Raw genomic sequence first — 25,860 nt, 5'->3', positions numbered from 1 at the left:
GGTGCAGGGTGCAGCCAGCGCTGCTGCCTGCGGGTGCCCAGTGGTCCTGCTGCAGCCCCTGGCCCCAGCACAGCGAGGAGGACTTGCCCTGCAGCTCCTTCCCACCTGAATGTCTCCCTGCTGCTAGATGGCCACAGGTTGCCCATACAGGAGAACCTACTTGAGCATCAGTTAGAGGCTTGCTTGCCAAAACACCAAGGCTTGGTGCCATGGAGCTCCCTAGGGAGTACAAGGAGATATCTTCAGGGGCTGAGCAGCTCATTTAACTCCTGGAAGGCTTCATGCTGGGTGAATTGGTTCATTGCTAGATGTTTGGGACACTGCTTTGCCCTGCCTGGGCTAGGAGACAGCCATGCTTCTCTGCTCAGCCTAATACTTCAGTAACGAAGAAAGAAGAGTAGGTCAAGGAGCTATTAGCAACGTGGCTAATGGCCAGGAGTGGATTGAGGTGAGGTGGGACCGGGAAGGTCCCAGCTGACTGGATGTGATGCCCATCTACAATAAGGGCTGGAAGAAAGATCTGGGGAACTACAATCCTGTCAGCCTGACCTCGGATCTGGGAAAGGTTATGGAGCAGATCATCTTGAGTGCCATCACACGGCATGTATAGGACAACCAGGTGATCAGGCCCAGTCAGCATGGGTTTATGAAAGGCGGGTCCTGTTTGACCAACCTGATCTCCTTCTATGACCAGGTGACCCACTTAGTGGATGAGGGAAAGGCTGTGGATGTGGTCTACCTGGACTTCAGTAAGGCCTTTGACACTGTCTCCCACAGCATTCTCCTGGAGAAACTGGCTGCTCATGGCTTGGATGGGCATACTCTTCGCTGGGTAAAAAACTGGCTGGCCGGCCGGGCCCAAAGAGTTGTGGTGAATGGAGTTAGATCCAGTTGGCGGCCGGTCACGAGCGGTGTTCCCCAGGGCTCAGTTTTGGGGCCAGTTCTGTTTAATATCTTTATCAACGATCTGGATGAGGGGATCAAGTGCTCCCTCAGTAAGTTGCAGGTGACACTAAGTTGGGTGGGAGTGTTGATCTGCTCGAGGGTAGGAAGGCTCTGCAGAGGGACCTGGACAGGCTGGATCGATGGGCTGAGGCGAACTGTATGAGGTTCAACAAGGCCAAGTGACGGGTCCTGCACTTGAGTCACAACAACCCCATGCAGCACTACAGGCTTGGGGAAGAGTGGCTGGAAAGCTGCCTGTCAGAAAAGGACCTGGGGGTGCTGGTCGACAGCCAGCTGAACATGAGCCGGCAGTGTGCCCAGGCGGCCAAGAAGGCCAATGGCATCCTGGCCTGTATCAGAAATAGCGTGGCCAGCAGGAGTAGGGAAGTGATCGTGCCCCTGTACTCGGCGCTGGTGAGGCCGCACCTCGAATACTGTGTTCAGTTTTGGGCCCCTCACTACAAGAAGGACATCGAGGTGCTGGATCGTGTCCAGAGAAAGGCAACGAAGCTGGTGAAGGGTCTAGAGCACAAGTCCTGTGTGGAGCAGCTGAGGGAACTGGGGTTGTTTAGTCTGGAGAAAAGGAGGCTGAGGGGAGACCTTATTGCTCTCTACAACTACCTGAAAGGAGGTTGTAGCGAGGTGGGTGTCGGTCTCTTCTCCCAAGTAACAAGCGATAGGACGAGAGGAAACGGCCTCAAATTGCGCCAGGGGAGGTTTAGATTAGACGTGAGGAAAAATTTCTTCACTGAAAGGGTTGTCAAGCACTGGAACAGGCTGCCCAGGGAAGTGGTGCAGTCACCATTCCCGGAGGTATTTAAAAGACACGTAGATGTGGTGCTTAGGGACATGGTTTAGTGGTGGACTTGGCAGTGCTAGGTTAACAGTTGGAATCAATGATCTTAAAGGTCATTTCCAACCTAAACAATTCTATGATTCTATATAAAAGCATTGCAGCACGCAAGGACCTTCCATCTCTCCACTGCCACATCTAGGGATGGAGTTTGGCTGGTCTGTGAAAAAAGCCTGCAAGAGAAGAGCCATCGGTGTCTCCAACAGCATCGCCCCACCACCCTGCACAGGGATGGGGCTAGGAGCCAGTAGACACCCCAGCTCAGCCTGCTTTGAGCAACTAAAATAGAGGCCAACATGACTGGGCAGTTCTAGGGTGTTTGAGCTTTTTTCCAGGCCATCAGGGGAAACACAGACCCTTCAACTGAGTCAAGTCCTTGTGGAGCAGCCCTTGCCCTCCACCCACCTCCTTCAGCCTTTTGCAGACCCTGCTGCTCTATGGGGATTTTTCCCAGCCTAGAAATGGGGCTAGTAAGTGCTGGGGAACCACTGCCAGAAGCTCCTGAAGAGGCTTTCCTCTCTGGGTGCCAATGATGGAGGTTCCCACCAGCTTTAGCCCTGCTTGATGGCAGGGGGCCTGGGTTTCCAGGGGAGAGCAAAGGGGACAGAGGCAGCTGGACCCACTAGCTGAGAAACCCTTGGGAAGAGGCAGTATTAAATTGCACCTCGCTGGGCAGAAGTTGCCCCTGTTTCAAATGGATCCTCTCACTGGATGTGGCTTTGTGAAAGCCACGGCAGCATCCAGACCCAGAAGCAACAGCCCCAGGACTGAGGAGAAGACAGGGGGGCTGGGGAGAGGGCAGCCCTGAGCTGGTGACCTGCACCCCCACTTGGTCCCAGCTCCTATGAAGGACGAGCAACAGGCCATACCCTGGACCACTTCTGCCCCCACCAGCACATCCAGAGGCTCCCTCCCAGCTTGGGCAGTATCCCACAGCACAGGGAAAGCAGGGGCCTAGGCAGGCAGGGAGGAACAGAAAGCAAGATCCTTTATTGTACATAGTACAGAATGTAATGCAGCTTTGCAGGAGATACATAGCCCTGCTTGAGTAAAGATTATTTCAAACTAGTCCTCAGATTAACCCCTTCTGCACTGTAGACCTGCCACACTGAGCAAATGGTTAAAACCCTGTCCCCAAGGTAGGGTTCCCGCAACCGAATGCTCCCCACAGGTACAGGCCACTGCAGCCACCGTGAGGAGAGCAACTGAGTCTACCTAGAGTTAATCTTCATACTTCCCCAAAAAATGAATGAATCAGTCAGAAGAAAAAAAAAAAATCCAACCAAAGCTAACTAAGGAAGAGAAAAAAATTCCTATACAGCATTTACAACAAAAACATGTAGCCGGTGGGGGGATAGGCAGGTATGGATATATGAATGATGGAGGAGTGTTAGCAGGTGCAGCAGGGAGAGGGGAGCTGGAGGGAAGCAGGGTACCTGGGAAGCAGGGTGGGGGACCCCACCGCCCCTGCCGACTGCAGCCTTACAGCCCAGCTCCAAGGCCATGCCGAGCAGCAGGGGAGCACAGCTGAGCTGGCACCATGGTTCAGTCCTGGCTCCCCTGGGAAAGAGGACTTGAGCAGTGAAATGGAGTGGACCAGATACTTCAGCAGCCATCCTGGCAAGCCACGGGGAAAGCCAGGGGGGACATCCCCAGGGGCTCTGGGAACAACAGCCAGGCTGCAAAAAAATAGCTTTGCCTTAAAATACAAAAAAATCTACAAAAAACAGTTTAGAAACTTTTTTTTCCCCCTAAAACATAAAAAAAAAAAAAAAAAAAAAAGAAAGAGGGAAGGAGGGAGATAGTGTCAGGGTCTCCTCCCCTGAAATGCAACCCATGGCACGCAGCCGGAGCTGGGGAGGAGGAGTGAGAGGGGCACAGAGAGGACCCTGTGGGGCTGGGAAACTATTATATCAGGTTATATCACGAGGGTGGGGCAGGGAGAGTCAGTTCGGGAAGAAGGCAGGAGGCTCCTCAGGGTTGGGGTAGGATGCTGTGCACATCAGCCCTGGGGTGCTGGCCCAGATGGCCCCCCCTGCATCCCTCCTCTGTGCAAATCAAAGCCCTTTCCACCACACAAGGCAGCTACGCGGATCGCGCTCGATGCAAAGCAGATTGTCATGACAATTCGCCAGGGGGCCACGCCGGCTCAGCCCAGTCCCGGGGCATTGCTGAAGCCGTCAGCCCTCACAGTGCTGGCGAGGAATGGGGCCTGGGTCAGAGACTGCATCTTTAGCTCCTGTCACCCCAAAACATCGCACCGATGCTTGACAGGAGGTGGCAGCCACGGACAGTCCTATGCACTAGCCCTTGGAGAGTAAGGGTGGGAATTCAGCGGTGACACACAGGGGGCATTTTAGATTCCTCCAATTTGTGTGTGCACGCGTGTGGTTTGTTGTGGGGTTTTTTTTTTTCCTTATGAAAAGCAAAAAAATATTCTTTAGAAAACCATATTTGCCCAAAGTGGATGTGCTAGTGCTCGTCGCTCTGCCAGCTGGCCGAGTCAGTAAGCGAAGCCCTCCGCGTAGGGAAGGCTGCCGCAGGGATCCATCTCCAGGAGGTACGCTGGGCTGTCCTCAAAGTGCGTCAGCGGCACTGTCTCCTCCTCGGGCACCGGGCAGTCGGACTCTGTCTTCAGGAAGGGGCGCTGGTTGTCGGGGTAGGCCATGGAAAAGAGGGCATCAGGGTCGCAGACGAACTTATAGACATACCGCTCGCCGGCCACCTGCAAGGAGGAGAAGGGCATGAGAGGTGCCCTGCACCTTCCCCCCCAGGGAATAAAAAGTGCGGCACAACCAACACTGGACCTAGCCCCCCTCCTGCTGTGCCCCAGGATGCCGGGTGATAGTGGGGGATGGTCACACCCTCCACCTACCCCCCTGTGGCAGCAGGGTCACTTGCCTTCTGCATGATGCCCTTCTCGTAGTAGTAGCGCAGGGAGCGGCTGAGCTTGTCGTAGTTCATGGCTGGCCGGTTCTTCTGGATGCCCCAGCGTCGCGCTACCTGGGGGGAGAAGGGCGGCAGCCATGAAGGCTCCAGCTGGGGCTTGGACATCGGCCCTTGAAGGAAATCACAACCAAAATGTGGGGTAGGGGCTTGTTTCTGGGGGCTGGAGCAGCCAGGGGTGAAAGCATCAGTGTGGTCCCGGAGAAGTTCCCCACTTGCTGCGATAAATGCTCCAGCTCTGAGTGCCAGCTGCCACAATGCTGCCAGCACCAAACCAGGGGCCGAATCAAAAGACATTTGATTAGGGGAGCCTGCCAAAAAAGCCGCTTCAAAAAAAACACAATTTCCATGCATGGCATAAGAGATATTATGGGTAATTACCCACAATGCGCAGCTTGGTGCTACAGCTGCTTTCAATTACTGCCCAAACAGCTTCTTCCTCTGTGTCACCCTCCTGCAGAGCCGCACCACTCCGACACAGCACTGTGCCGGCATGGAGCCACCGCTGGGGACTCAGCACGAAGCAGTTTGGGAGGGAGGGAGCCATGGCTGAGCAATGGGTCTCAGCAAGACACCCAAGGCACGGCACAGATGCAACGCCACTGCAGCTGGTGACCACCAGTGGCTTCGGGAGCAGAGTGCGTACCATGCCGAGAGGCAGTGGAGGAGATTAAAGGCAAATTTCTATGGCTGCTTAGCGCAGATGGGTGGCTGGCTTTTCTCTCTCACCCTTAAAAGCTGCCCAGAGAGTAAGACACATGTCTTGCTTCAAGTGTGAGCCTGAACTGCTGTGTTGCATGGGAAAGATCCAGCCCCCTGCCCGCACCCCCAGGCTCTCCCTGCTGCTGTTCCCAGGCTACAGCCCTGGCTCCAGCATGCCAAGCACTGGGGCAGGAACCCCCATACCTCCTCGGGCTCAATCAGCTTGAACTCCATGCCCCGACCAGTCCAGGCGATGAAGTGGGCATTGGCAGGGTCGTCCAGGAGGGTGACCAGGAACTGCCAGAGCTGCAGGGACCCACGCCGCTGGTAGGGAGGGCCCTCACGGTACAGGGTGGGCTCCTGCTTCACTTTACCTGCCCGCACCAAGACATGGCTGGTTAAACAGCCCAGCTCTGGCTGTGCCACCCGGCAGAGAACACGTACAGCAACACTGGGCTCGCCCCTGTGCCAGGATCCCCTGTGCAGGATCAGGCCACAGGGCAGGAGAGGGGAGAGGTGCTGGGGATGGCACTGCAGGCAGACGAGGCTCAGGGTGGGTGGCAGGGACAGGGCACAGCAGTGATGCCGAGCAGCCCTGTGGGACGATGCTCTGCAGCTCTCAAGAGCACTGCACCAGCACAGCTTGGCCTTAAAAGCCAGCCACTGCGGGGCCCAGCTCCAAATCTTCCTCCACAAGCCCTGGTCACCCCCCAACCCTCCTCTGGGGACAGATTCTTACCCTCCAGCCTCTCTGGTACCACGCACGTGTCATCAAAATACAATCGTGTGTCCTTCTCATATGAAAATCCTAGGGGGAAGAGACCCTCAGTGAGCACAGGGCCCTTCCACTACCCCGGCCGGACCCCAAAAAAACCCTGGCTTGGCCCAATCCAGCACCAAGACCCCGCTCCCCAGTGCCAGGAGTGGCCACGTCCCCAGTTATTTCAGAGGCATCGCACTGGCTTGCCGGCTGAGCGCCACACAGCTCTGACCCCCCCCTCATCCCAGGGAGCTGGGGGAACCGAAACCCTCTTAACAGCTACATCAGGCACATTATCCTGGATTACGCAGTGCAGCACTGCCGTGCCCTTGTGGCACGCTTGCAGGGACTGGCGGCTGCACAGCAGAGGCCCTGTTTTTAACGGCGGTGCTGGTGCTACTTGCATGCAGGCTCTCGCTAGCACCATGGTGCTCTCACAGGCGTTTTTGGGGTGCCTAGCAGCTCTGCCAGCTGCAAGGGGGGGGTCTGCCTGCCCCGAAGGAGGGATGGGACATGCCAGGGATGCCCATAAGCGGGAGGAAGCCAGGGGGGGCACTCACCGTCATGGCTGCTGGGGAAGATGCCCCCCCGCAGGTACGAGGACTGGCAGTTAGGCACTTCTGCAAGGGAGATGAAGGTGGCATTAAGGATGTACATCCTGTGGGTCCCACCGAGCGCTTGGCAGCATCTTCCCCCCCCCCAAGCATGTCCTGTGGCCAAGCCAGGGCATCTCTCCCCCCAGTGCACTCTGGGCCACTGCACCCACCCCCAGCCCCCACACCCAGCTTTGGGGGAAAACCAGTATGATTTACAGGGAGGAAGGGCACTGGAATGAGTGCTGGGAGCAAGATCTAAGTCAGCTCAGGTTTTCACCACTTTATTTGGGCCCTGCAGGAAGGGAGACATCACCGCACCTCCCCTGCCATCTGCTCAGCCGTGCCACCCTCCATCCTGAGGTCGGGGTATTTTTAGGTCCTAAGGAGATTAGAGGATTTTCCCGTGATGCTGGTGGGGTCCAGCAGCCAGAAGTCACAGCTGGCCCCAGGCCAGGGCTGCAGGGGGACCCACTGGGTGCTGGGGGCACCCCAGCCTGCGGCTATGGCACAGACCACGCCATGCAGCATCTGGTGAATGCCTGCTCTATCCCCCCTGCTTTGGAAAAGAAAAGAGACGGAGGAAAAAGAGGGGTGGGGGAAAAAAAGGAAGAGATCATCTACCACTGCAGGAGAAACAGCAACCGGCACCGGGCAGCCCCAGGGTGACATGTCACCCCCTGCCCAAGGCTCCACCCTGAGCCCACCACACTGCCGCCCGCAAGTTGCAGATGGCAGAGATGGCTCTGCTCCCTTGGGTGCTGCTGGTGTAACCTGCACTCCCCTGAGCACCGGCACCCAGCTGTCCTCCCCCTCCAACTTGCACCCACCTGAGTCGATGCAGTAGTCCCGGGGCTCCTGCTTGATGCCCATGGGGGGCTGGAAGCCGTGGCTGGGGGGGCCGGGCAGGCTGGGGCCACTGTGCTCGTAGAGTGGGTCATGGTACTCCTGCTTGAATCCCTGAGGGGGGTGGGGGGCAGCAGGGCCGAGGGGCTCTGACAGCTGCCGGTGGTAGACGGGGCGGCTGTCCCCCGGGACCCCGGGCTGCGGTGGGAAGGGGTGGCAGGGCTCTGACAGCTGCCTCTGAAATCTGGGGGGAGAGGGACGCAGCGTTACCAAGGCGTGGTGGGGTCAGCCCTGCTGGCACGCCGCTGGTTTCTGCCCCAGACCAGGACCCCGTGCTGGCTCAGTGCCCTCAGCCCGGGGTGGTTTGGGTGGTGTCGTGTCCCACCCGCAGTGGGCTGGGATGGTTCCTCAGGAGCACAGCCACCACAAGGGTTTGTCCCATGGGGACCCAGCAGGGTGCTGGGGAGCCCCATCCCCCTCCAAGTGCTGGGGACACCTGCGGGGGGAGCAGGACAGCACATGGGTCATCACTGTGAAGCACTGCACAATGATGGCAGCCCTGAGCTGCAGCAGTGATGTCTGGGTAAGAGTGGGAAAGGGAAACAAACAAACAAAGACACCGCACAACAGTAAAATCTCTGTAAACCAGTAAAGTCTCCCCTGAGGGTGGGGGGCAGAGCCATGGGGGATGCTGCACCCAGGCGGGTGCTTACGCAAAGCCAAATCCACTCTGCAGCCCCACAGCCCCAGCTGGCTGCTAATCTGCCTGTGCGGCTGGGATTAAACCTTGAACTCGGCGGCAGGGAGCACTATTTTCAGCTCCAGGGTGCCGCTACCGCCAGCTCAAGCCCCAGCACAGTCTCTCCTGGCTGTGGTGGATAAGGGACCATCTCGAGGGGGTGCTGCTGCATCCCCTTGCCCTCCAGCACCTTGAAAGGCGATCTCTGTGCCCGGCTCCTCTGGGCCAGCCTTGCGCCATTTGGCTTTGTAACCAGAGCCCTCCCAGCTGCTGGGCTGGGATTACTCCATTTCCGAGCCGCGTCCCTCTGCCCTTCCTGAGTGAAACCCAAGCCACACGCTGGCACGGCGCTTCCCGAAGGGTCACGGCCAGCCCCCTGCATAGATCGAAGGTCGCCTGGAGCTGAGCCCTGCTTCACTGGGGAGGGATGCTTGCCCGCTGCGGGCATGTCCCAAGGGTTTCCATGGCCCCATTGCATGGCCTTTGCCGGGCTGCCACGTTCAGTCCTGTGCCCAAAGGGGACACCCTGCCGCCAGTGACACAGCAGCTGTCACGGCAGCAAAGGGCATCCAGGAGGCCACAAGCAAAGCTGGAGGCTGACTGTGACCTGTGCCATGCTGCCTACCGATAGTGTGAGCAAACCTGGAGCAAGGGAGGGGACCAGCAAAGCCTCTGGGGACACAGGGGTGATGTGGGATGAAGCCACGGCTTGGAGAGGAAGTGGGGAGCAGGGCCTCTCCCTCTACAGCCCCCAAAATCATGGGGATGCTGTGCGATGCACAGGGGAGCTAAGGACCAACCCTCAGCGCAGGGGTGCTCAGGGGCAGGATGGGGATGCCCGCAGCTCCCCAGCCCAGTAGGGCTCAGCTTGGATGGCAGAAAGCTGCAGCGGGTGGGATAGGAGAGCGGGAGTCCTGACTCAGCACCATCACCCGTCACTGCAGGGACGGATGCAGGCAGCAGCCTCTGCCACCCTTGCCTTTCCTGAGGGGGAGGTGAAGGGTATGCCCAGCGTCCCCAGTGCTGGGAGGAACAGGTCCCCATTAGCGGGCAGCTGCCTCGTGGAGAGAAAGAGCCACAAGATCCCAGTGGGAAGCAGCAAGTTTTGCCGCATTGGTTCCCATGGGCCCCCAGGCAGCAATATCTGGCCCATGGTCTGTGACCGCAGCAAGGAGACGAGTGGACAGGCATCCCTCTTCCCTCCCCACAGCTTGAGGCCACCGATTCATCCCAAGAGGGCCAAAGTCCCTATAAACACCTGCAAGACACCAGCACTCACTTGGGCAGGGAAGCCTTACCTGTGCTCTGCAGGGTATTGGTTTTCAGACATCATCTTTGGCATGTGCACATGCGGGTGAGGCGGCCGTGGCACGGCGAAGGTCTGCTGCCTCTGCTCTTGCAGTGGGTGTGGGGCCGCAGCTGCCCCATGGGCGGCTGCCTGCACAGCTGGGGCTGGTGGCGGCAGGGCCGATCCCTGGTGTGCAGGAGACACTGGTGTGGCAGGCGGCGTTAATGGCTTGAACCCAGCAGGGGGCTTCCTGTCATAGGCACTGTGGAGGGGAGAGGGGCTAGGGGCTGACAGTGACACTAACGAGGACACCTCCGCACAGCAGAGGCTGACAAGCAAGATGAATCCCCATGCCGCGACCCAAGGGGCCTGCAGGCAGCAGCTGCCCCACCACTACCTACCAGCAGTTGTAGAGGCACTTGTCCCCGTAGCCGGCACAGAGAGCCTGCTCGTGGCTGCAGGATGACAGCTCTGAGGAAGGGCTGTGCAGCTCCCGCTTGATCTTTGCCGGAGGTGGGGCGTGCAGGACCACTGTAATGAAAGAGAGGAGAATACAGGCTCATGTGTGTGGGAGAAGGTGATGGGGGACATCCCCCCTGGGGAGCATCCCCTTGGGTGCTCTTTGCTCAGGAATCAGGTGCCAAATTACCCCCCCGGCAGCATCAGGCAACCAAACCATGGCAGAATGATGCCCCAGCAGACCCTGACATGCCAGTGGACTGAGCCAGGGTGGCAGGGCTGACTTCTGCAGGGGAGGGCAGAGCTCCCAGGGACGGTCCCTCCAGCCCAGGACATCACTCACAGAGGGGAAATCGTTCCCCCCTGGGATCCAAGAAGGGAATGGCACAGGGTGAGAGGGGGCAGAGCAAGGGCTGTGAGAGGGGAACAGGCAGCTCAACAACAACCATGGATGAGACACACGCCTGGGCCAGGTCAAAAGCCTCTCAGCGAGGGGAGATGAGCCCAGGCACCACAGGCAGCAGCTGCCTCCTTGAGCCGTGGGGCAAGGAACAAGGAGGCTTGACAGCCTGGAGCTCGACAGCCTGGAGCTCCGAGACCTTGTAAACGGGACACAGCAACCCACTCGCCCTCGCAGGGGCATACCCAGCTCCCAGTTAGCTGGCCAGAGAGCCAGCAAGTGGCTAAATGGGATCCACCTTCCCCCAGCCAAGGTGCTCCAAGGGGACCCAGACCCGGGGTCCCACAATTGCATGAGTACAAGTGGCAAATGTCCCATTAGACCCAAATCCTTCCCAGCCCCCTCAAGCCCACTCACTATACATAATTTTAAACCAAGTAATATACGCTTAACCTAATTAATTTCTAAAAGCAGGCGCTCTAGGAAAGGGAAAGTGCCTCAGAGATCTTTACCTAAATAGTGCCTGCAGAGGAGAGCCAAGACTAATCGGAAGTGGAGTATTAGCTTCATGCAAAGTCTAAACACAGCCCGACTATGGCAGAGAGGACAACTGTTCATGGCTTGCCAGGTAATTAGCTGCTCCCCTAATTTGTCAAAACCTTTAAGAGCTGCTGACTCCCCTCTCTACGCACCGCCCCCCCCCCCGCCAACAGCCCAGCACAGCTGGTACCAAGGGCATAAAACCCCCCAAGGAGGATTTGAAACATGAAGCCCAGCGCTGAGCCAGCACAGCCCCCCACACGCCTTCCACTCGCTCCCAAGCCGGATTTATCCCCCTCCTCCTTCCCCCCCTCAGTGCAGTTTTGCCGCTCTCAGCATTTCTAGCCTTAACGGGGGGCCAGCATTGCGGCGGCAAAGCCCGGGCGCCCCGCAAGCCACGGGAAAGCGAAGGGGAACTGGCTTTGGAAGGGCTCCAGCTGCCTATCACGGGCATGTTTCTCCCTAACAGGCTCCGTGTTGTTGAAGCGGGTTGTTTTTCCGCCAGCCATACAATGGGGCCTGGTTATTCATTAAAAAAAAAAAAGTCTCCAAGTGGGCACCACCCTCCATTCACAAACAATTTGGAGCGCTCCATTCATGTGGCTGGGGAAAAAAAAAAAAAAAAAGGAAAAATTTCCCCAGAGCTTAGTGCTGCCATTCAAGAAAAGGGAAACGAGCCTTAAGATCCTAACAGAGACCAGCTGGCCAAGCCCGGACTTTGTGCAACGTTTGGATTCCTTACACAAACACCACAGGGCCGGCCGGCGCTGCTCGGCAAGATGTGTTCTTGCTGCCAGGCTCATGGCCGGCGAGGCCAGAGCACCCAGTGGCAGGAGTCAAGGCGGGTACAGAGGCCAGTGGTGCGGCTCTCAGGGGGGAAGGAGCTGATTTTGGGTCCCTGGCAGCGAGCGGGGAAGGCAGCAGGAGGGTTCCTGGGGAAGGGGATGCCCTGCCCCAGCATCCAACACCTCAAAGGCACGTTGGGTGCGCAAGCACTTTTAACCTTTCCGGTCCTGTGTTTGTCACTATAATTAAAGGCTAAAAAAAAAAAAAAAAAAAAAGAAATAGGCAGAGGGAGCAACTTAACTATAGACAGGGCTGGAGAACACAAGCCTTGGCACACCCGCACCAGGACTGAGCCATGGGAGCAGCAAGAGCCCCCATGGGTGCCTGATGGCCCCTCTCTGGGCTGCTTTAGCCCCTGGGTATAGACTGACCCTGGGGAGGCTGGGCAAGGGGACCGGCCATATGTGCCACTGCTGTGCCCGGCCAGCAAGGCAGCACAACCAGGAGGGGAAGATGGGGGGCTCAGGCATACCCCCCCTCAAGTGCCATACCGCCAGCCAAGCTGGAGATGCCCAAACGTTGACCTTCAGTCAAGAGATCTCCTGTGGGAAAGGTGACACCCCAAAGCTATTCAAGGCCTTGAACTGCCAGTGAATCCCTTGGCGGGGGACAGGATAGGTTGTTCCCAACCATCAGCATGATGGGACCTCTAAGAGGCCGAGCCTGGAGGACGCTGGCTTTGCTGGTGGCACCCGCTGCCCGAGCCACAGGGAAGGCAACCAAACCACCATTTCCAGCCTGGCCAATGGCTAGGGACCTTGGCACCCGCTCAAGCTGTCACCTGGGAGCTGAGCTCCACGCCTGCCCCTCCATCCCCCTGGTGGCACCCGCTGCCCGAGCCACAGGGAAGGCAACCAAACCACCATTTCCAGCCTGGCCAATGGCTAGGGACCTTGGCACCCGCTCAAGCTGTCACCTGGGAGCTGAGCTCCACGCCTGCCCCTCCATCCCCCAGCATTACAGGACGCACCCAAGGTCACACCAGGAGAGGAGCCAGAAATAGAAGCCAGGCTCCTGCTTTCCTTTGTTTAAACAACCCTTCCTCAGAAACAAACCTCCTGCTTTCATTTCAGTGTGTAAGAAACCTCACTCCGTGCCCTGCCTGTGGCTTTAGCCATGCACCACCCATGCAGGGGGCCACAAGTCCCCGGGGAGCAAACCTCTGCAAAAGGCAAAGCCTCTCATGGTGCTTGATCTCCCCAGCACAACCCCATCACTTCCCAGTTATTTAAACAACCAATCAAGATACAACACTGTACATATATGCTTCTCCCCAGGACTGTGCCGCTGGTGAACCCGCACCTACACCCAGCCAGGGATGCAACGCAATGGCCAGCATGGTGAGCTCTGTGGGAGTCACCCATGGCCTCCTCACCTTCCCAGGAGAATCTGCTGCTTCTCCAGGTGGCTTAGAAGCACCAAATTCAGCCTCTTGCTGCTCAGTCCACGGCGCCAAGAACAACGCATCCCTTATTCGGAGGAGCCCTGCTTTCCCCATCCCTACAGCGGGATTTCCTCCGTGGCGCAGCTACCCGCCGCCCTCCGGCATGTTATGGCACTTTGCTGCCAAACCCCAACTTTAAGCCCATGTATGCCAGAGACCTCGGCTACAGAATCAGGAACAGTGAGCAGGCAGCAGCCAAGCTGCAGGCAGCTGCCATGCGATAAGGGTTTTTTAGCAAGGCAAGAACAATGCTGCAGTTTGGAACATCTCCGAGACTCAACACAGCACACGTGGTGGCATTCCCCACAGCAATGGGGTCAAAACTGAGCCTGGTTTGTCCCTTTTTGCTGCTGGGCCGAGGAAGCTTGGCCCTGGGAATGCCAGGGCCACGGAGCAGGAGATGGAACTGGTTTGCTCGGGATAAAAGAGAGCAGCAGCTTTCTCAGGGAAAAGGCATGGAACAACACAATTGTGGGAACAGAGTCCAATGCATGCCCGCCAACATCCATACAGACTAGGGAAGGATTTACCTTCACCCAGGAGCTAACAGGCACTGAATCCCAATGTAACCCCCAGCCCAGGAAAGGAGCATGTCCCCACTAGAAAAAAAACAGATGCAGGGTGGAAGCTGCACCGGATTTGTTCTCCTCTTTCTTCCTACACCGCACATGGTTCAAAACCAGAGTGAAATGAGAAGATGGGGCCAGAAAGCTGTAAGCTAGAGACTTCTCCTCTTTAAACGCTCTCCAGTGCTGGTACGGAAAAGCCAGGCTCCTCGTCCCCCTCCACCCTGGTCTGAGTCCCCCCAGCCGGCACAGCCCTCTGCACGACAGCGAGGGAAAGCTTTGCTTTCTCTCCCTGGGAAAGCTAAGGAAGGTTACTGTAGCAGGGAGTCACACAGGGGGATCTCTTTTCAGGTGACAAAGTCGTTTCAATACCAGGTCTGCAGAGGCCGAGCAGGTCAGGGGAACATTTTAAGAGTCTTGAGCAAATGCCTTTTTTTTTTTTTTCCCTCTTCTGCATCACCCAGAAAAGTTTGTCTCTTCTCTCTGAGCTCTTCAGGTTACAAGGAAACAAGAGACTGCCAAAAGGCACTGGAAACAGCTTCAGCTCTAAGAGCCACCCTCCCACGCACACTGCAGTTTCTACCGCTCCAAGCAAGAGCTGCGGGGCTGTGCTAGGATGTCAATAGCCAGTTGCGTTTCTCTGACTCTGGGCTCGCCTTTTATCTCAGGGGAGACAAGGAAAAAAGCACATCTGAAACTTGGGCTGTCTGGAACAGTTTAATGGCAAGCTTCCCGCTCAGAAGTAATCAAAGAGCAATAATTAACATACGTTTACTGTCAGAGAAGATACCCTTGCTGCATGCTGTGACAAAGCTGGAATGAAAAATCTGTTCGACTGCAGGCTAAATTTGATTTCCTTTAAGTTCTGTAGCTGTCTGCCTCAGCAGCAAAACGCAGCCACCGACACCAAGCTACTACTTCTGTTTGCCAGGTAACAACTCAAAACATCCTGACACCCCCTGCCTCCCTTCCCCTCCAACTGAGCCTTCAATGCCAGGAGAGCCGGTGCCTGAGAGCCGCACAAGCACCACATGCCATTAACCAGCCCCTGCCCTCGCCACTAACCCATTCCAGCAATGAACCACGGCTCAGAACCAACTCTTGCTCTTATGCAATTCAAGAGGGACTGCATTTTCACTGGCCTCCTTTTAAACACGCTTGCTTGCCAGTGATTAATGCTGCTTAAAGAGGCTCAAGTTTCACCATTCAGGTCCACTCTTGCCAACAGCACTGGGCCAGGACTGTAAAAAGCTCCAGAAACTGCAGAGATTGTGGCTAACCAAGGAGCCCAGCACGGGCTCTCGCATCCACTTGAAAAGGAAAAGGAGCATTTATAAGCAAATCAACATTACTACGAACAAGCGGCAAGTCTCAGGGGAGCCCAGAGATCAGTTAGAGATATTTCCATGCGTTTGGCTATAATTTTCCCCATTTACAAAGGACAGGACACTGCAAGTTTTCATCTCGATGAGCCCAAACCACACGTGCTCTCTCCCAAAAGTCCGTGATTTCACAGTTTCAGCCCCAGCAACAACCACTTTCCCAAGAAAGCAGCTCCAAACCCAGCATGAGGTTTTGCACAGGCACCCAAACACTTCCCCCCCAGAGAACAAAAAACAGAACAATCACTTACAGTTGTCAGACTGGAAATCTGGGACAAATTGTTCATCATCGGGGACCTGAGCTAAAAAAACAACAAAAAAAGTGGTTTTATGCTGTTTTCAGTTCTCAAAAAAATGCTCATGGAGAGATTTTACACGGCAAAAGGCAGAGGTGAAGACTTGCCTTCAGCTAGCCAGGCCTCTTGGAGCTGGCTGAGATCCTGGAAGAGCTCTGGAACAGAGTGAAAGACTTATGCGCTCCACAGAAGAACAAATAAAACTGCCATTATTCGCAGGATTATTTCTAAACCGACAAACACGAGGAGAGCGGTCTCACGGAGCTGCAGCAAGGCCACGGCTGCCCGGGCCAGCCCTGCCTACCTTCTGAGTCGTGGGCCAGGTCGGTCTCCAAAAATTTCCTTTTCCTATCAGACCCCGGCCGGCCTCGGCCCTCCTCTGCGCAGGACTTCTGCAACGACCAGGGCGAGAGCGGTTTGGGAGGGTGGCAGCCCCCAAGGACAGGGCATCCCCAAGAATGGGGTGGCCCAACATGGAGCAGGGAGGGGGCACAGGGCAAACTTACCCCGGGGCCCATGAAGGGAACCTGCTGGTCGTAGAAGCCGTCCATGGTGCAGGGGAGGCAGGCAGTGCCCCCGGCCTGCTCAGCATCGACGCCGGCCCGGGAAGGGGGGTCCGCCCGGGCTCCGGCAGGTGCACGGCTGGAGGGTGGAAGGGAGGGGGGGTTCAGGATGAGGCCCTGGCCCCTGCCGCCCCCAGGGCTGGCTCGGTGCGGGGCCGCCGCGCCTCCCCGGGGTACCGGCCCACTCCTGCCGTGGCGGGTCACAGCCCCCCAGCTCGTGATGTCACCCAATTTCTATAGAAACGGCCGTGACATCATGCGCCGAGGGAGCGGGAGGAGGGAGACCGGCAGGCAGGCAGGGCCGCTTCGCTTCGCCTCCCCTCGTCCGGCGGCCGCGTCCCGCCGCCTCCCTCCGCCCCTGCCGGTGCTCAGCGCTGCAGGGCCGCGCCGCAGCCGGGCCCGTTCCCACGCCGCCCCGCGCGCCCCATTCATAAACTCCGCCCCCCCCCCCTCCCCTTCCCCCGCGCGCGCTCGCGCGCGCCCCCCACCATTCACACCGCGCGGCCCGCGCCATTCATAAACACCGCCCCCGCCCCGGGCCGGGCCGGGCCGCGCCGCCAGGCCCCGCGTACCCGGCCGGGGCGCCGCGGGCTCAGTCGTAGCGGGGCGGGGCGGGGCCGGCGGGGGCCGGGGAAGGCGCCGCTCCGCGCCCGGGCACCGCGCTGCCGCTCTGCGCCGGCCCGCAACCCCCGAGCCAGCGGCCTCCGCCACGCCACGCCCCGCCCCGCGCCGCTTGTTTACCCTCCGCGCCGGCCAATGGGACGCCGCCGCTCGGCCGCCCGCGCCGTCTGATTGGCTGTAACACCGCTGCGTGCCCGCCCGCGCGCAGCTCCGCCGAGCACCATTGAGAACGGCTGGGTGGGAGGGGGCGGCGGCAGCCAATGGGCGCGGCGTGATTTGCATGGCTCCGCCGAGAACGTTTTTCATTCATAAAAAAATAGAAAGGGGAAGAGGCTGGCGGGTGGGGCTGGGGCAGCGCAGGATTTAAAGGGACCGCGGCCTCCTCCAGGAGGGGGGCTGGGGGGGGGGGGGGCTAACGGGCGGCCTTGGGAGGTTGGTGGGACAGCCCAGGGGGCTGGATCCGGGGGGAGAGACGTCCACGCTGTGTCCAAGAACCTACCACACAGCAAGCTCAGGAGATGGTAGTGGACCTTGGGCCTTGCACACCATGGGGTCCCCTCTGCTTTCTTGGGAGGCGATTTCGCACCAGCAGGGCGGTGTCACACAGGCCCCACTGTGAGCCCGGTGCTAACCCACACCTGAGTGCTTTGGCAGCCTTTCCCCTGCAGACACCCTGGAGGCGGGTTTGCCTTTGAGAGGGACTTTTTGTAGGAGGCCATGGGGAAAACAGTTACCACTTGCGGGGGCTCTGGGGCTGCCCTGGCCACAGATCCCCCCGAATGGGTTCATGGACACAGGCCCTTGCAGGACTGCAAATGGCTCAGAGGATTGGGAATGAGCTTAGGACAGAGCCACGCTGCTGGGGGCCTGCCAGGCCCCCCACCCTGGCATTGCTCTGCTAAATGCCTCAGTTTCCCCATCTGTAACTGAAGGTGGCGAGACCCGCCATGGAGACTTGCCAGTGGCTGCTCATGGAGGACGCAGCAGGTTGCACAGGATAAATGAACTGTGTGGAGGCCTCACGTTGTGGAGTGAGACTGGGAAATTGTTGCTGGAGAAGGGAAAAACAAGGGATAGTGCTCGGTTAAATATTGCTCTTCTCAGCTTGGGAAGGAGAGGTGCCTTCTGCTTGGATCCTGGGAAGGTGCCCAAGGGTTAGGAAGCCTGTTGGTACAGGGTTGTCCCGATCATTTTGAAATCCTCAGCCTCAGGTCATGGGCTTGCCGGTGTGCTGGGAGAGCTGCCCAGCATGTCTCTGGGCTGGTGGTGGGAATTTTTCTGTTGATGTTGGGGTACTGATGAGCTTTCAGAGTCTTCCAGGGCCATCACCATCCCCCAGGGATAATGCTGGTAATGGCGGGTAGCTTGTCTCCCATTGTGTCCTGGGTGAAATGGGGGGGGGGGGGGGCTGCCATGATATGCCACCTGCTGGGTGCTTGCATGCTGGGAGGTGGGATCACACAGAGGATACAGGGTGTCCTTGCCACGAGAGGAACACTCCCGGTGGGCTCTGCAGGCGCTGGCACTCCCACTACCCCTCTGCAAGAAGGCAAGCAGGATTAAATCACCACTGGTAAAATTAGCAGATGACACACAGGTGGGCAGGTGGCAAAACCTGGGCCGGGGAGCAAGGCAAGCTGCTGGGGACGAGCCAGGTCATCGCAGAGCTGGGCACAACCGGCAATCCAAGGCAGCCGTGGCCCCGCACCGGTCACGGGCTGCTCAGCACCCCTGGGGCCTCTTGCTGCCACCTGGTGCAGGGAGAGATGATGGGGGCTGAGCACAGCTGTGGGGCAGGTGGGTGGGTGGGTGGCTGCAGGGGTGCCCTGAGAAGAGCCGAAGTCCCTGGAGAGCCAGGGCTGGGAAGGGGGGATGGCAACCGGCACCTGCTAAATTTAGAGCCCACTCAGGGGAAGAAAAAAAAAAAAATCGCAGGCTCCAAATTTAGCTGGTTGCAGCTCCTGTCGAGTGCTGCTCCATTGTGCTGCCGCTGACAACGCCCCTTCAGCCCCGGTGCCCCAAACTGAGCACCTCCCGTTGGAGTCCCTGAAGGTGGGGACCCTGCGCATGGCTGGGAATTGGGGAACCCTGGTGCACCCCAGGACCAGCCGAGTATTTCATCACCATCTTTATTTGAGGCAAGCCCACAGCAGTCCAGGTGTACATGGCAACACGCGCTACACTATAGACACCATTTCCATGCAGGCAACCATGGCTACACACACAGCAGGAGGATGGGGCTGGCTCCGGGCGGGGGCTCCCATGGGAATGGGGTTCTTCAGCTCTTGGGGGTCCCCCAGCATGGCACCGGCTCAGTGGGGTGCTCATGCACTGGCACCGGTGCCTGGGGCTGGGGAGGGTGTTTGGGGGCTCCTGCTCCATCCCGCAGCCTTCGGGGAACGAACAGAGCTGAGCCAGGAGACACCGAGGGGGATGAGGGGTTTCAGAGCCTCGAGTGCCCTTTGGCTGCATGGAGTATTCCTCCCTGGAGTTGGGGACAGCCAGGCTGGCGTCCCAGCCCCTGCGGGTCCCCTCCTGGACATTTGTACCATTGGACTAAGGAGGTCATTAGCTGCCAGGCCCGTTGAACCATGGCTTTGGCATGGTGAGAGCGGATCAAAGCTGCGTCCCCTGGGGGAGGTGGCAGGGACCGTCTCACTGATCATCAGAAGGGGATGTCTCTATCAGAGCCCATCGCTCTTGGCAGACTGGTGTGGCTGTGTCATCATCCTGCTGCCCCAGGGTGGTGGCCCTCGGCTCCCTGTGGCCTGCAGGACACGTGTCTGAGTGCTCCCCCCCGGCTTTGAGCTCAAACGAGCGCTCCTTGCCCCCAGCGTGCTGCCAGACCCATGGGTGCGGGCATGGGCACGGTGCCTGCTTGCTTCCCCTGGCTCCACCACCACCACCACAGAGAGACCCGAGTGCTGTGGCAAACCACAGCAGAGAGACCTGAGTGCTGCTCTTTGCCCAGAGCCCAGCAAACTGTGACTAGGTGCAAGGAGCAGGTCTGTGGTGAAAACCGTCGCTGATTCCATACAGGCACTTTCTAATCGGAGCCCTGGGATAAAACCCCAGGTTGAGGCCGAGTGGGCAGGGAAACGGAGCCAAACCTGCTGCTATAAATGCTGCTGACCTCATGTGTTGTCATCCCATGGATCAAACTCATCACCCCGCCTGCCAGCAAAGCTCTGGAGATGGTTGAGGTTTTTTTCTTTCACCCCCCCCCCCCAAGTGCGGGGGCTGCGAGGCACAGCTGCTGTCGGGGACAGGCTGGGGAAATGGAGGCTGCTGGTTCATGGGATCCGGGGTTTATTTGGCCTAGCTCCCATATGAAAGCATCACCTGGCTACTCATTAACGGCTGCCCCGGGTGACGAGGAGGAGGGTGAATTTACGCTCCGCGGGAGCGTGCCTGTGTACGCAGGTCACGGCTCCGGCGAGCTGTGGTGACCTCTGCACCCACTGGCTGGGCCTGTGCTCATTCCCGCTCGCTCTGTGGTGCAGGGCCCTCTCCTCATGGATTCTCGGCTGCCGCTGGTGCTCTCCTGCAAGCACGTCCCTGGGTGTCGCATTGCAGCAAGCACCTGCCCCCCAGCTCGCCCTTGCCCTGCCCAGTGCTGGTGCCGAGGGCAGGAGGAGAGGGAGCCACGGCAGCCCACCAGAGCCTCCTCCTGCACCCTAGCTGAGGAGACTCGTGAGCTGGAGGCCGGCTGGGGCTCCCCTGGGGCGCTGCCAATTCCTCCTGTGTCAGCAGGGCCCTACAGCCACTGTCAGAAATGTCCCCAAGCTAAAGCTTGAATGGGCACACAACAGGCACTGTCCCTGCCCCAGGAGGGTGACGAACAGCTCCCTTTCAGCTCACTGTTCACTCTGAAACTTAATGACAGCAGCACCCTCTGCACTGCCAGGGTGATGCTATTGAATGGGGACCTGCAGCACGAGCAGGGACCGGGTGCTGGGTCACCAGGTGGCTTGTCCCAGCCAGGGCTCCCTGCCCTGTGGCAGGGGCATAGCGGGGACAAACCGCAGTTTTCCTGCCTGCAGCAACATCCACAGGGCACATGCCACTCCACAGCAACACTCCACAGGGCTTGCTCACAGCAGCACAGGGGCCTCCGCCAGACCTGAGGGAGCTGCCTGGGAGCAGAGGCTGATTCAGGAGCTGGGCATCCCTCCATGCAGGGCCACCGCAGGAGGCAGTGGGTGCCTGCAGAAGCAACCAGCAGCCCTTTCCGTGGGCCAGTCCTGCCAACTCCCGGCTCCTGGGAGCACCATGAAGCGGGGCGTACATCCAGGCCACCGCCTCCTCTGTCCATTCGTCCGTTTTCTGGTCCCTGTCGCATCCTGGGTAGAAGCTGCATCCCGCAGTCTGTCCCCACGTGCCTGGTGGGAGGACACATGGGTGATGCCACTGAAACCTGCCCATGCATCCCGGCCGGGCTCTGGCAGCTGGCTGGGTGAGGAGAAAAGGAGCAGCCAGACGGTGAGCAGCAGGCACCCGTGCAGGCAGGGGGCTGGCAGCAGCATCTGTGAAGCTCCTCGGCTTCGGGGTGGGTTGGGGGGAGACCTGGCCATGTGGAAACCCAGGTGCAGCAGCTCCCCCTGCTCCCTGCAGCCATCCAGGAGCATTGGAGGCAGCAACGGATGCTGCCGGGAGAGCACGGGCCTGGCGAAGCACATGGGGAGACATGTAAGAAGGCAGCAGGGACAATTCCAAACAAGAAGAGCTTCTGGATGTCTGCCCCCAGGGTCCCCAGCCCCTGGCAGAGGCTGCAGGCTTTAGGAGAGAGGAAAGTCCACGTAGAAGGAGGTGCCGTGGGTGGAGCTGGGGGAACAGCCAGCAGAGAAGTGAGGTGGTGTTCGTGTCCAACCCGGGCTCATAAAAAGAAGGTGACCCCCAAAGCCCCCCCCAAGTTTGCTAAATAAATACATAAATACAAACCCGAAGCTCAGAGCTGGGGCACTGGGGTTTCCCAGGGTCAGCAGCTCCTCCCAAAATCCCTTTTTTGCCGTTTCCACATCAAAACACAGCCTCCTCCCGTCCACCCCGTGCTTGTCCCCACAGCCCAGGCACCATCTGTCCCCAGCCCGTCCCACGCCTCACAGCTCCCAGGGCCGGCAGCGAAGGCTTAAAACCTGTCCTGAAGTGCTAGCCGAAGGCATGGCAAAGACCATCTCCTCTAGGCTAAGAAAATAAATAACTTCTCCAATGTGCAAGGGTTGGTGGACAGAAAGCCAGTGCAGCAAAACATCGAGTGTCCTTCAAGAGGATTAAAAATAAATAAGTGAAGCTTGGCATTTTCTCCGGAGCACGTTCATTTGCAGCTCTGCCGGGGAGGGTGGGGGGGTATTTAAATAAAGGGAAAAAAACCCCAGTCCAAGTGCTGCTCTGGTGAACGCGCTCCCCGCACGTTGGCCTGCCTTCACCCACCGCTTCCATCCCGGCTGGAGAAGACGCTTGTGGTGGTTAGGAAGGAGCCTCCAACACCTTCCCAGGACAAATCATCCCCGCTGGGCTTGGGGGGGGTGTTTTCTCTCCCTGCCACAGAATGGGGATTTGGGGACCCCTTGCAGTGGGCGGGTGTCCGGGACACCAGGTGCCTCTGGGCCATGGCTCCTTGCACGCTGTTTAATCTCGAGTTCGGTTTCTCCTCTTCAGGAAAAAGAAGCTGCTTTTCTGGGGGGGGCCCAGCAGCATCGGCACTTGGCTTTTATGTGTAATTTTGACCTAAAAAGAAGTGAAGAACCAAGCTCAGTAAGGGGCTCCCAGGCTCTGAGCCCCCCTGGGCATCCCCCAGCCCAGGGACCCTGGGGGGTTACCCGAGCAAGCCAGGAGCAGCTCAGCACCCAGCATTGGGTGAGGAGCCACTGCCACCCCCCAGCTGGGTCGTTAAACGGTTTGCTGCATAGGAGCAACAGCTCCGGAATCATGTCCAGGCAGCACTGGGACGGGCAGAGGATCTCTCCTCCAGGCAAGTTGCCTGCCGGATGGTGGGGGACCCCAATGCAGCCCCCCCCAGTAAGGGATGCTGCTGTGCCCACCTGCCTGGCAGGGGACAAGCATGTCCCTGTCCCCACAGCTCCCACGATGGCTTTCCATGAGCTTGGGGCTGGCATGGGTGCAGACAGAAGTCACAGGTGGCTGGGCTCTGCGGCCACCCACCAGCAAGTGCAGGAGCATCCCTCCAACTCCAGAGGCTTTGCCACGCTGCACAGGGAGCCGCGGCTGCCCACCCTGCTGCCAGCCCCTGCCTGCCCCATCCCGCCATGCTGCCAGCTCCTGCCTGCCCTGTCCTGCTGCGCTGCCAGCCCCTGCCCATCCCGGCTGCCCATGGCAGAGGTGCCCCCTCCCCAGGGACTCACGGTGCAGGACGGCTGCATCCAGGGCTCCCCGTCCACCTGCATGGGCAGCAGCTTGGATGTCCTGCAAGGCACAAAGAGAGGGAACACAGGGTGACACAGGCACCAGCTTTTGCCATTGGTTGGGCGCTCAGCCGGGACGGGGACAAATACCTGATGGTGACAGATGAACACTGGGCCAGTCTCTTCCCAGCACTCTTCAGCCCCGTGTAGATCTGCCCCATCTCCATCGCGCCCTCTAGCCCCACCACCTCCAGGAGGTGGTCGCTGAGGTCTGCAAGAGAGAGGGATCTGAGTCGGTCCCCCTGTCCCGGGGGATCCCCTGCCTTCTGCCATCATCTGAAACATCAGGGCCAGCACAGTGGGGCTGGTGGCACGATGGGGATGCATCACGATGTCCCCTGTGCCCCGAGATCGCCGAGCTGGGCGTTTGCAGCATTGGGCAACACTGCTGTCCAAAATCTCTGGAGCAAAAATACTCCCTATCTGAAACAGCACCCAGTCCTGCATGGCTGCAGGGTGGCAGCCCGGATCCCCACCAGCTCTTTGACTGCTTGTTTGCAGTGTTGTATGAAATGGCGGCAGAACCCCACTCCCCCTTGGGTGTCCTGGGGCGCTGTGGCCCCCCGGGAGCTAGGATGCACAGGGGAATCCTCCCTGGGAGGGATCTGCTCAAATCCCAGGGCATCACTCCTTTTTCCAGCTCTTCCTGCTCTTCTGGGCCGCCAGCGAAAGTGCCTGATGCTGGGGCAACTCGCTCTATCTCATTCCCTTCAGGGTCCTCTTTCACCCCTGGTGGAACCCCCCACAGGAGAAGCCCCCTGAGCCCCCCCACACCCTCCTGCCCACCTGCAAGAAGGGATGTGCCCAGGGGACCAACCCCGCTGCCTCTCGCTACCTTTGGAACTGGCCTTTGCTCTGCCCTGCTTCCTGTTCCCATGAGCCTGCCCGGTGAGGGACAGTCAGTGACAGCTTAGGATGGCTGGTGACACCGCCATCCCAGCAGCCACGCAGCAAGGGGGCTGTTTCCCAGCCCCAGGCTGTGGGAGGTGCCGGGTGGAAAATATGGGCACTTTGCCTATTTTGCTGGCTGCTTTCTAACCCACTGCTCTCTGATGGGGAACCCTGCCAGCACTTTGGGCTGCCTGCACCCTGCCCATGCCCGCAGGGATGGCTCCAGTGGCTGCAGCAGCGGGTGCGAGGTTCCAGCTGGGGCATAGCACAGGTACCATGCTGTTCCCAAAACCCCCCAGCTAGGTTGGCAGCGCTGCGGCGGAGCCTGGGAAGAAGCTTACAAAAGCCATCGGTGCCAGCTCTGCAGCTCGTCTTCCGACTCCTCCTCTGCAGCAGCGGGCACCCGGCCCTGCAGTGGCTGCCTGCCAGTCCCACGAGGCGCCGGGGGCTGCCCAGCCTCACGCCCACAGGTGACAGGTCCCATCTGGGCACCCCCCAAGCCATGATCCCCGAAGGGTACGGGGAGAGGTGCCTGCCAGGGCATGGGAGCCACCTCCTCTCTGGCCACCATGGCACGGCATAACCAGCCCTGAGAAACGCGGTGCTGGGCCATACCCAGGCAGGCAGAGCCATGCTCCTTCGCCATCTTGGCAGATCATTCTTGGGGTCACCCCAGCACCCCAAAAGACAGTGAGCTGATAGCAATCCCTCCAGTGCTGTTGCTCCAGCACCATGTGCACTGAGCTGCGGCCAGAACCGGTGGCTGCCCAGCTCCCCTGTGCTAACCCCGCTGACCCCATGCATGCCACAAACCCCAATCGCTGCCAGGCCCCGCTGCTTACCCTGCACGCAGAACTTGAGCTCCTTGGTGTCAGTGACCACCATGGCGTGCAGCTTCTCTGGTGCCTTCTTCCCCAGCCGGTTGTAACCGCGCTGCTTCTTGGTCTCGCCCCAGAGGTTGGAGCCGCCATACATGCTGGGGATGTTGAGAATGGCGATGCCCTCCAGGGACGTGTTGCTCAGGTCTAGCAGGGTCCCATCGCACTGCCGGGCACATGGGCAGCGTCAGGCTGCAGGGTTGGGGGGAGCTGGTGCCTGGCACCATGGAGCCCAGCCTCCTCTCTCCGCCTGCCTGCAGAAGGAGTGGGGCTCCCCGAGCATGGTGTGCCGCCGGACGGTCCCCAGAGCAAACCTGCTCCAGGGTGGCATGGGCAGCCCTGGGGCGGCTGGGGCTGGAGGTGCAAATACCCCCCAGCTTTGCTTTTCTAGGGCTGACAACCACCATGTCCCTTTTCTTGTGCTGCTTTCCCCTCTATTTTGATATGAATTTTACTACACATTTGAGATGGCAGTTTTGAAAAGTGAATTTCCTATGGGAGCACATAAAACCTCGGGCGGGCTCAATGCTGCGACCCAAAATAGGATGCAATACCACCTCGGCCCTGCAGCAATCCAAGCATCTCCAGCACACGCTTCCCCACCTCCCCTTGTTCAAATTGACCCCAAAGAATCAGGAAGTTTGGCTGCCCAAAAACTAACTCAAACCAGTTTGTTTTTCAAGTGCAATTTGGAAACTAGAAATGAGGCTGGAAGGAAATGACAGGAAAGGTGTCAGAGGAAAAAATGTCAGTTTTTGGAAAGAAAACTGCAAGGCAGCGCACAGAACTGGTATCCCGGGCTTCGCTGTCGCAGCAGGACTGCCCCAGCTGAAAATCCCCTGTAAAAGGTAAAATATCTGTTGCCTGCCGCTTTCCCACA

The 25,860-nt window shown here is 58.9% G+C and overlaps 2 protein-coding genes across 10 annotated transcripts in view; both read right to left on the bottom strand.

Annotated features, from left to right (window-relative positions):
• Positions 1-2,768: 2,768 nt before the first annotated feature.
• ETV5 (ETS variant transcription factor 5) lies at positions 2,769-16,769 on the bottom strand. Of its 3 annotated transcripts, XM_076341869.1 has the most exons (13): positions 16,741-16,769; positions 16,112-16,247; positions 15,910-15,997; positions 15,713-15,760; positions 15,561-15,611; positions 10,074-10,203; positions 9,683-9,952; positions 7,630-7,889; positions 6,767-6,826; positions 6,186-6,254; positions 5,651-5,820; positions 4,700-4,801; positions 2,769-4,523 (listed from the first exon to the last, which is right to left on the bottom strand). In XM_076341869.1, the coding sequence occupies exons 2-13, from the start codon at positions 16,154-16,156 to the stop codon at positions 4,302-4,304; spliced, it is 1,515 nt and encodes a 504-aa protein (XP_076197984.1). In that variant the 5' UTR covers positions 16,157-16,247; positions 16,741-16,769; the 3' UTR covers positions 2,769-4,301. The 3 variants fall into 3 exon arrangements, with proteins under 3 accessions (XP_076197984.1, XP_076197983.1, XP_076197985.1); XM_076341868.1 differs by lacking the exon at positions 16,741-16,769 and having other exon boundaries at positions 16,112-16,523; XM_076341870.1 differs by lacking the exon at positions 16,741-16,769 and having other exon boundaries at positions 9,683-9,934; positions 16,112-16,523.
• A 2,133-nt stretch (positions 16,770-18,902) lies between these two features.
• Positions 18,903-25,860, bottom strand: part of LOC143162098 (diacylglycerol kinase beta-like) — a 30,117-nt gene continuing 23,159 nt past the window's right edge. For all 7 annotated transcript variants that reach the window (XM_076341867.1, XM_076341861.1, XM_076341863.1 and 4 more), the window contains 4 exons: positions 24,945-25,146; positions 23,302-23,422; positions 23,152-23,212; positions 18,903-22,516 (listed from right to left, as the gene is read on the bottom strand). In XM_076341867.1, the coding sequence (XP_076197982.1) occupies positions 22,418-22,516; positions 23,152-23,212; positions 23,302-23,422; positions 24,945-25,146 (483 nt within the window). In that variant the 3' untranslated portion in view covers positions 18,903-22,417. The remainder of the gene's footprint in view (positions 22,517-23,151; positions 23,213-23,301; positions 23,423-24,944; positions 25,147-25,860) is intronic.

Source organism: Aptenodytes patagonicus, chromosome 6 (genome assembly GCF_965638725.1).
Source record: "Aptenodytes patagonicus chromosome 6, bAptPat1.pri.cur, whole genome shotgun sequence".
NCBI lineage: Eukaryota > Metazoa > Chordata > Aves > Sphenisciformes > Spheniscidae > Aptenodytes > Aptenodytes patagonicus.
The sequence above is the reverse complement of the archived record's forward strand: the minus strand, read 5'-3'. Positions and strand labels throughout refer to the sequence as shown.

Excerpts from the sequence above, each read along its gene's own strand:
- ETV5 (XM_076341869.1), bottom strand. The coding sequence starts at position 16,156 with ATGGACGGCTTCTACGACCAGCAGGTTCCCTTCATGGGCCCCGGG. Across the intron at positions 15,612-15,712 it reads AGAGGCCTGGCTAGCTGAAG|CTCAGGTCCCCGATGATGAA; the intron begins GCAAGTCTTCAC and ends TTGTTTTTTTAG. Across the intron at positions 6,827-7,629 it reads GGACTACTGCATCGACTCAG|AAGTGCCTAACTGCCAGTCC; the intron begins GTGGGTGCAAGT and ends TCTCCCTTGCAG.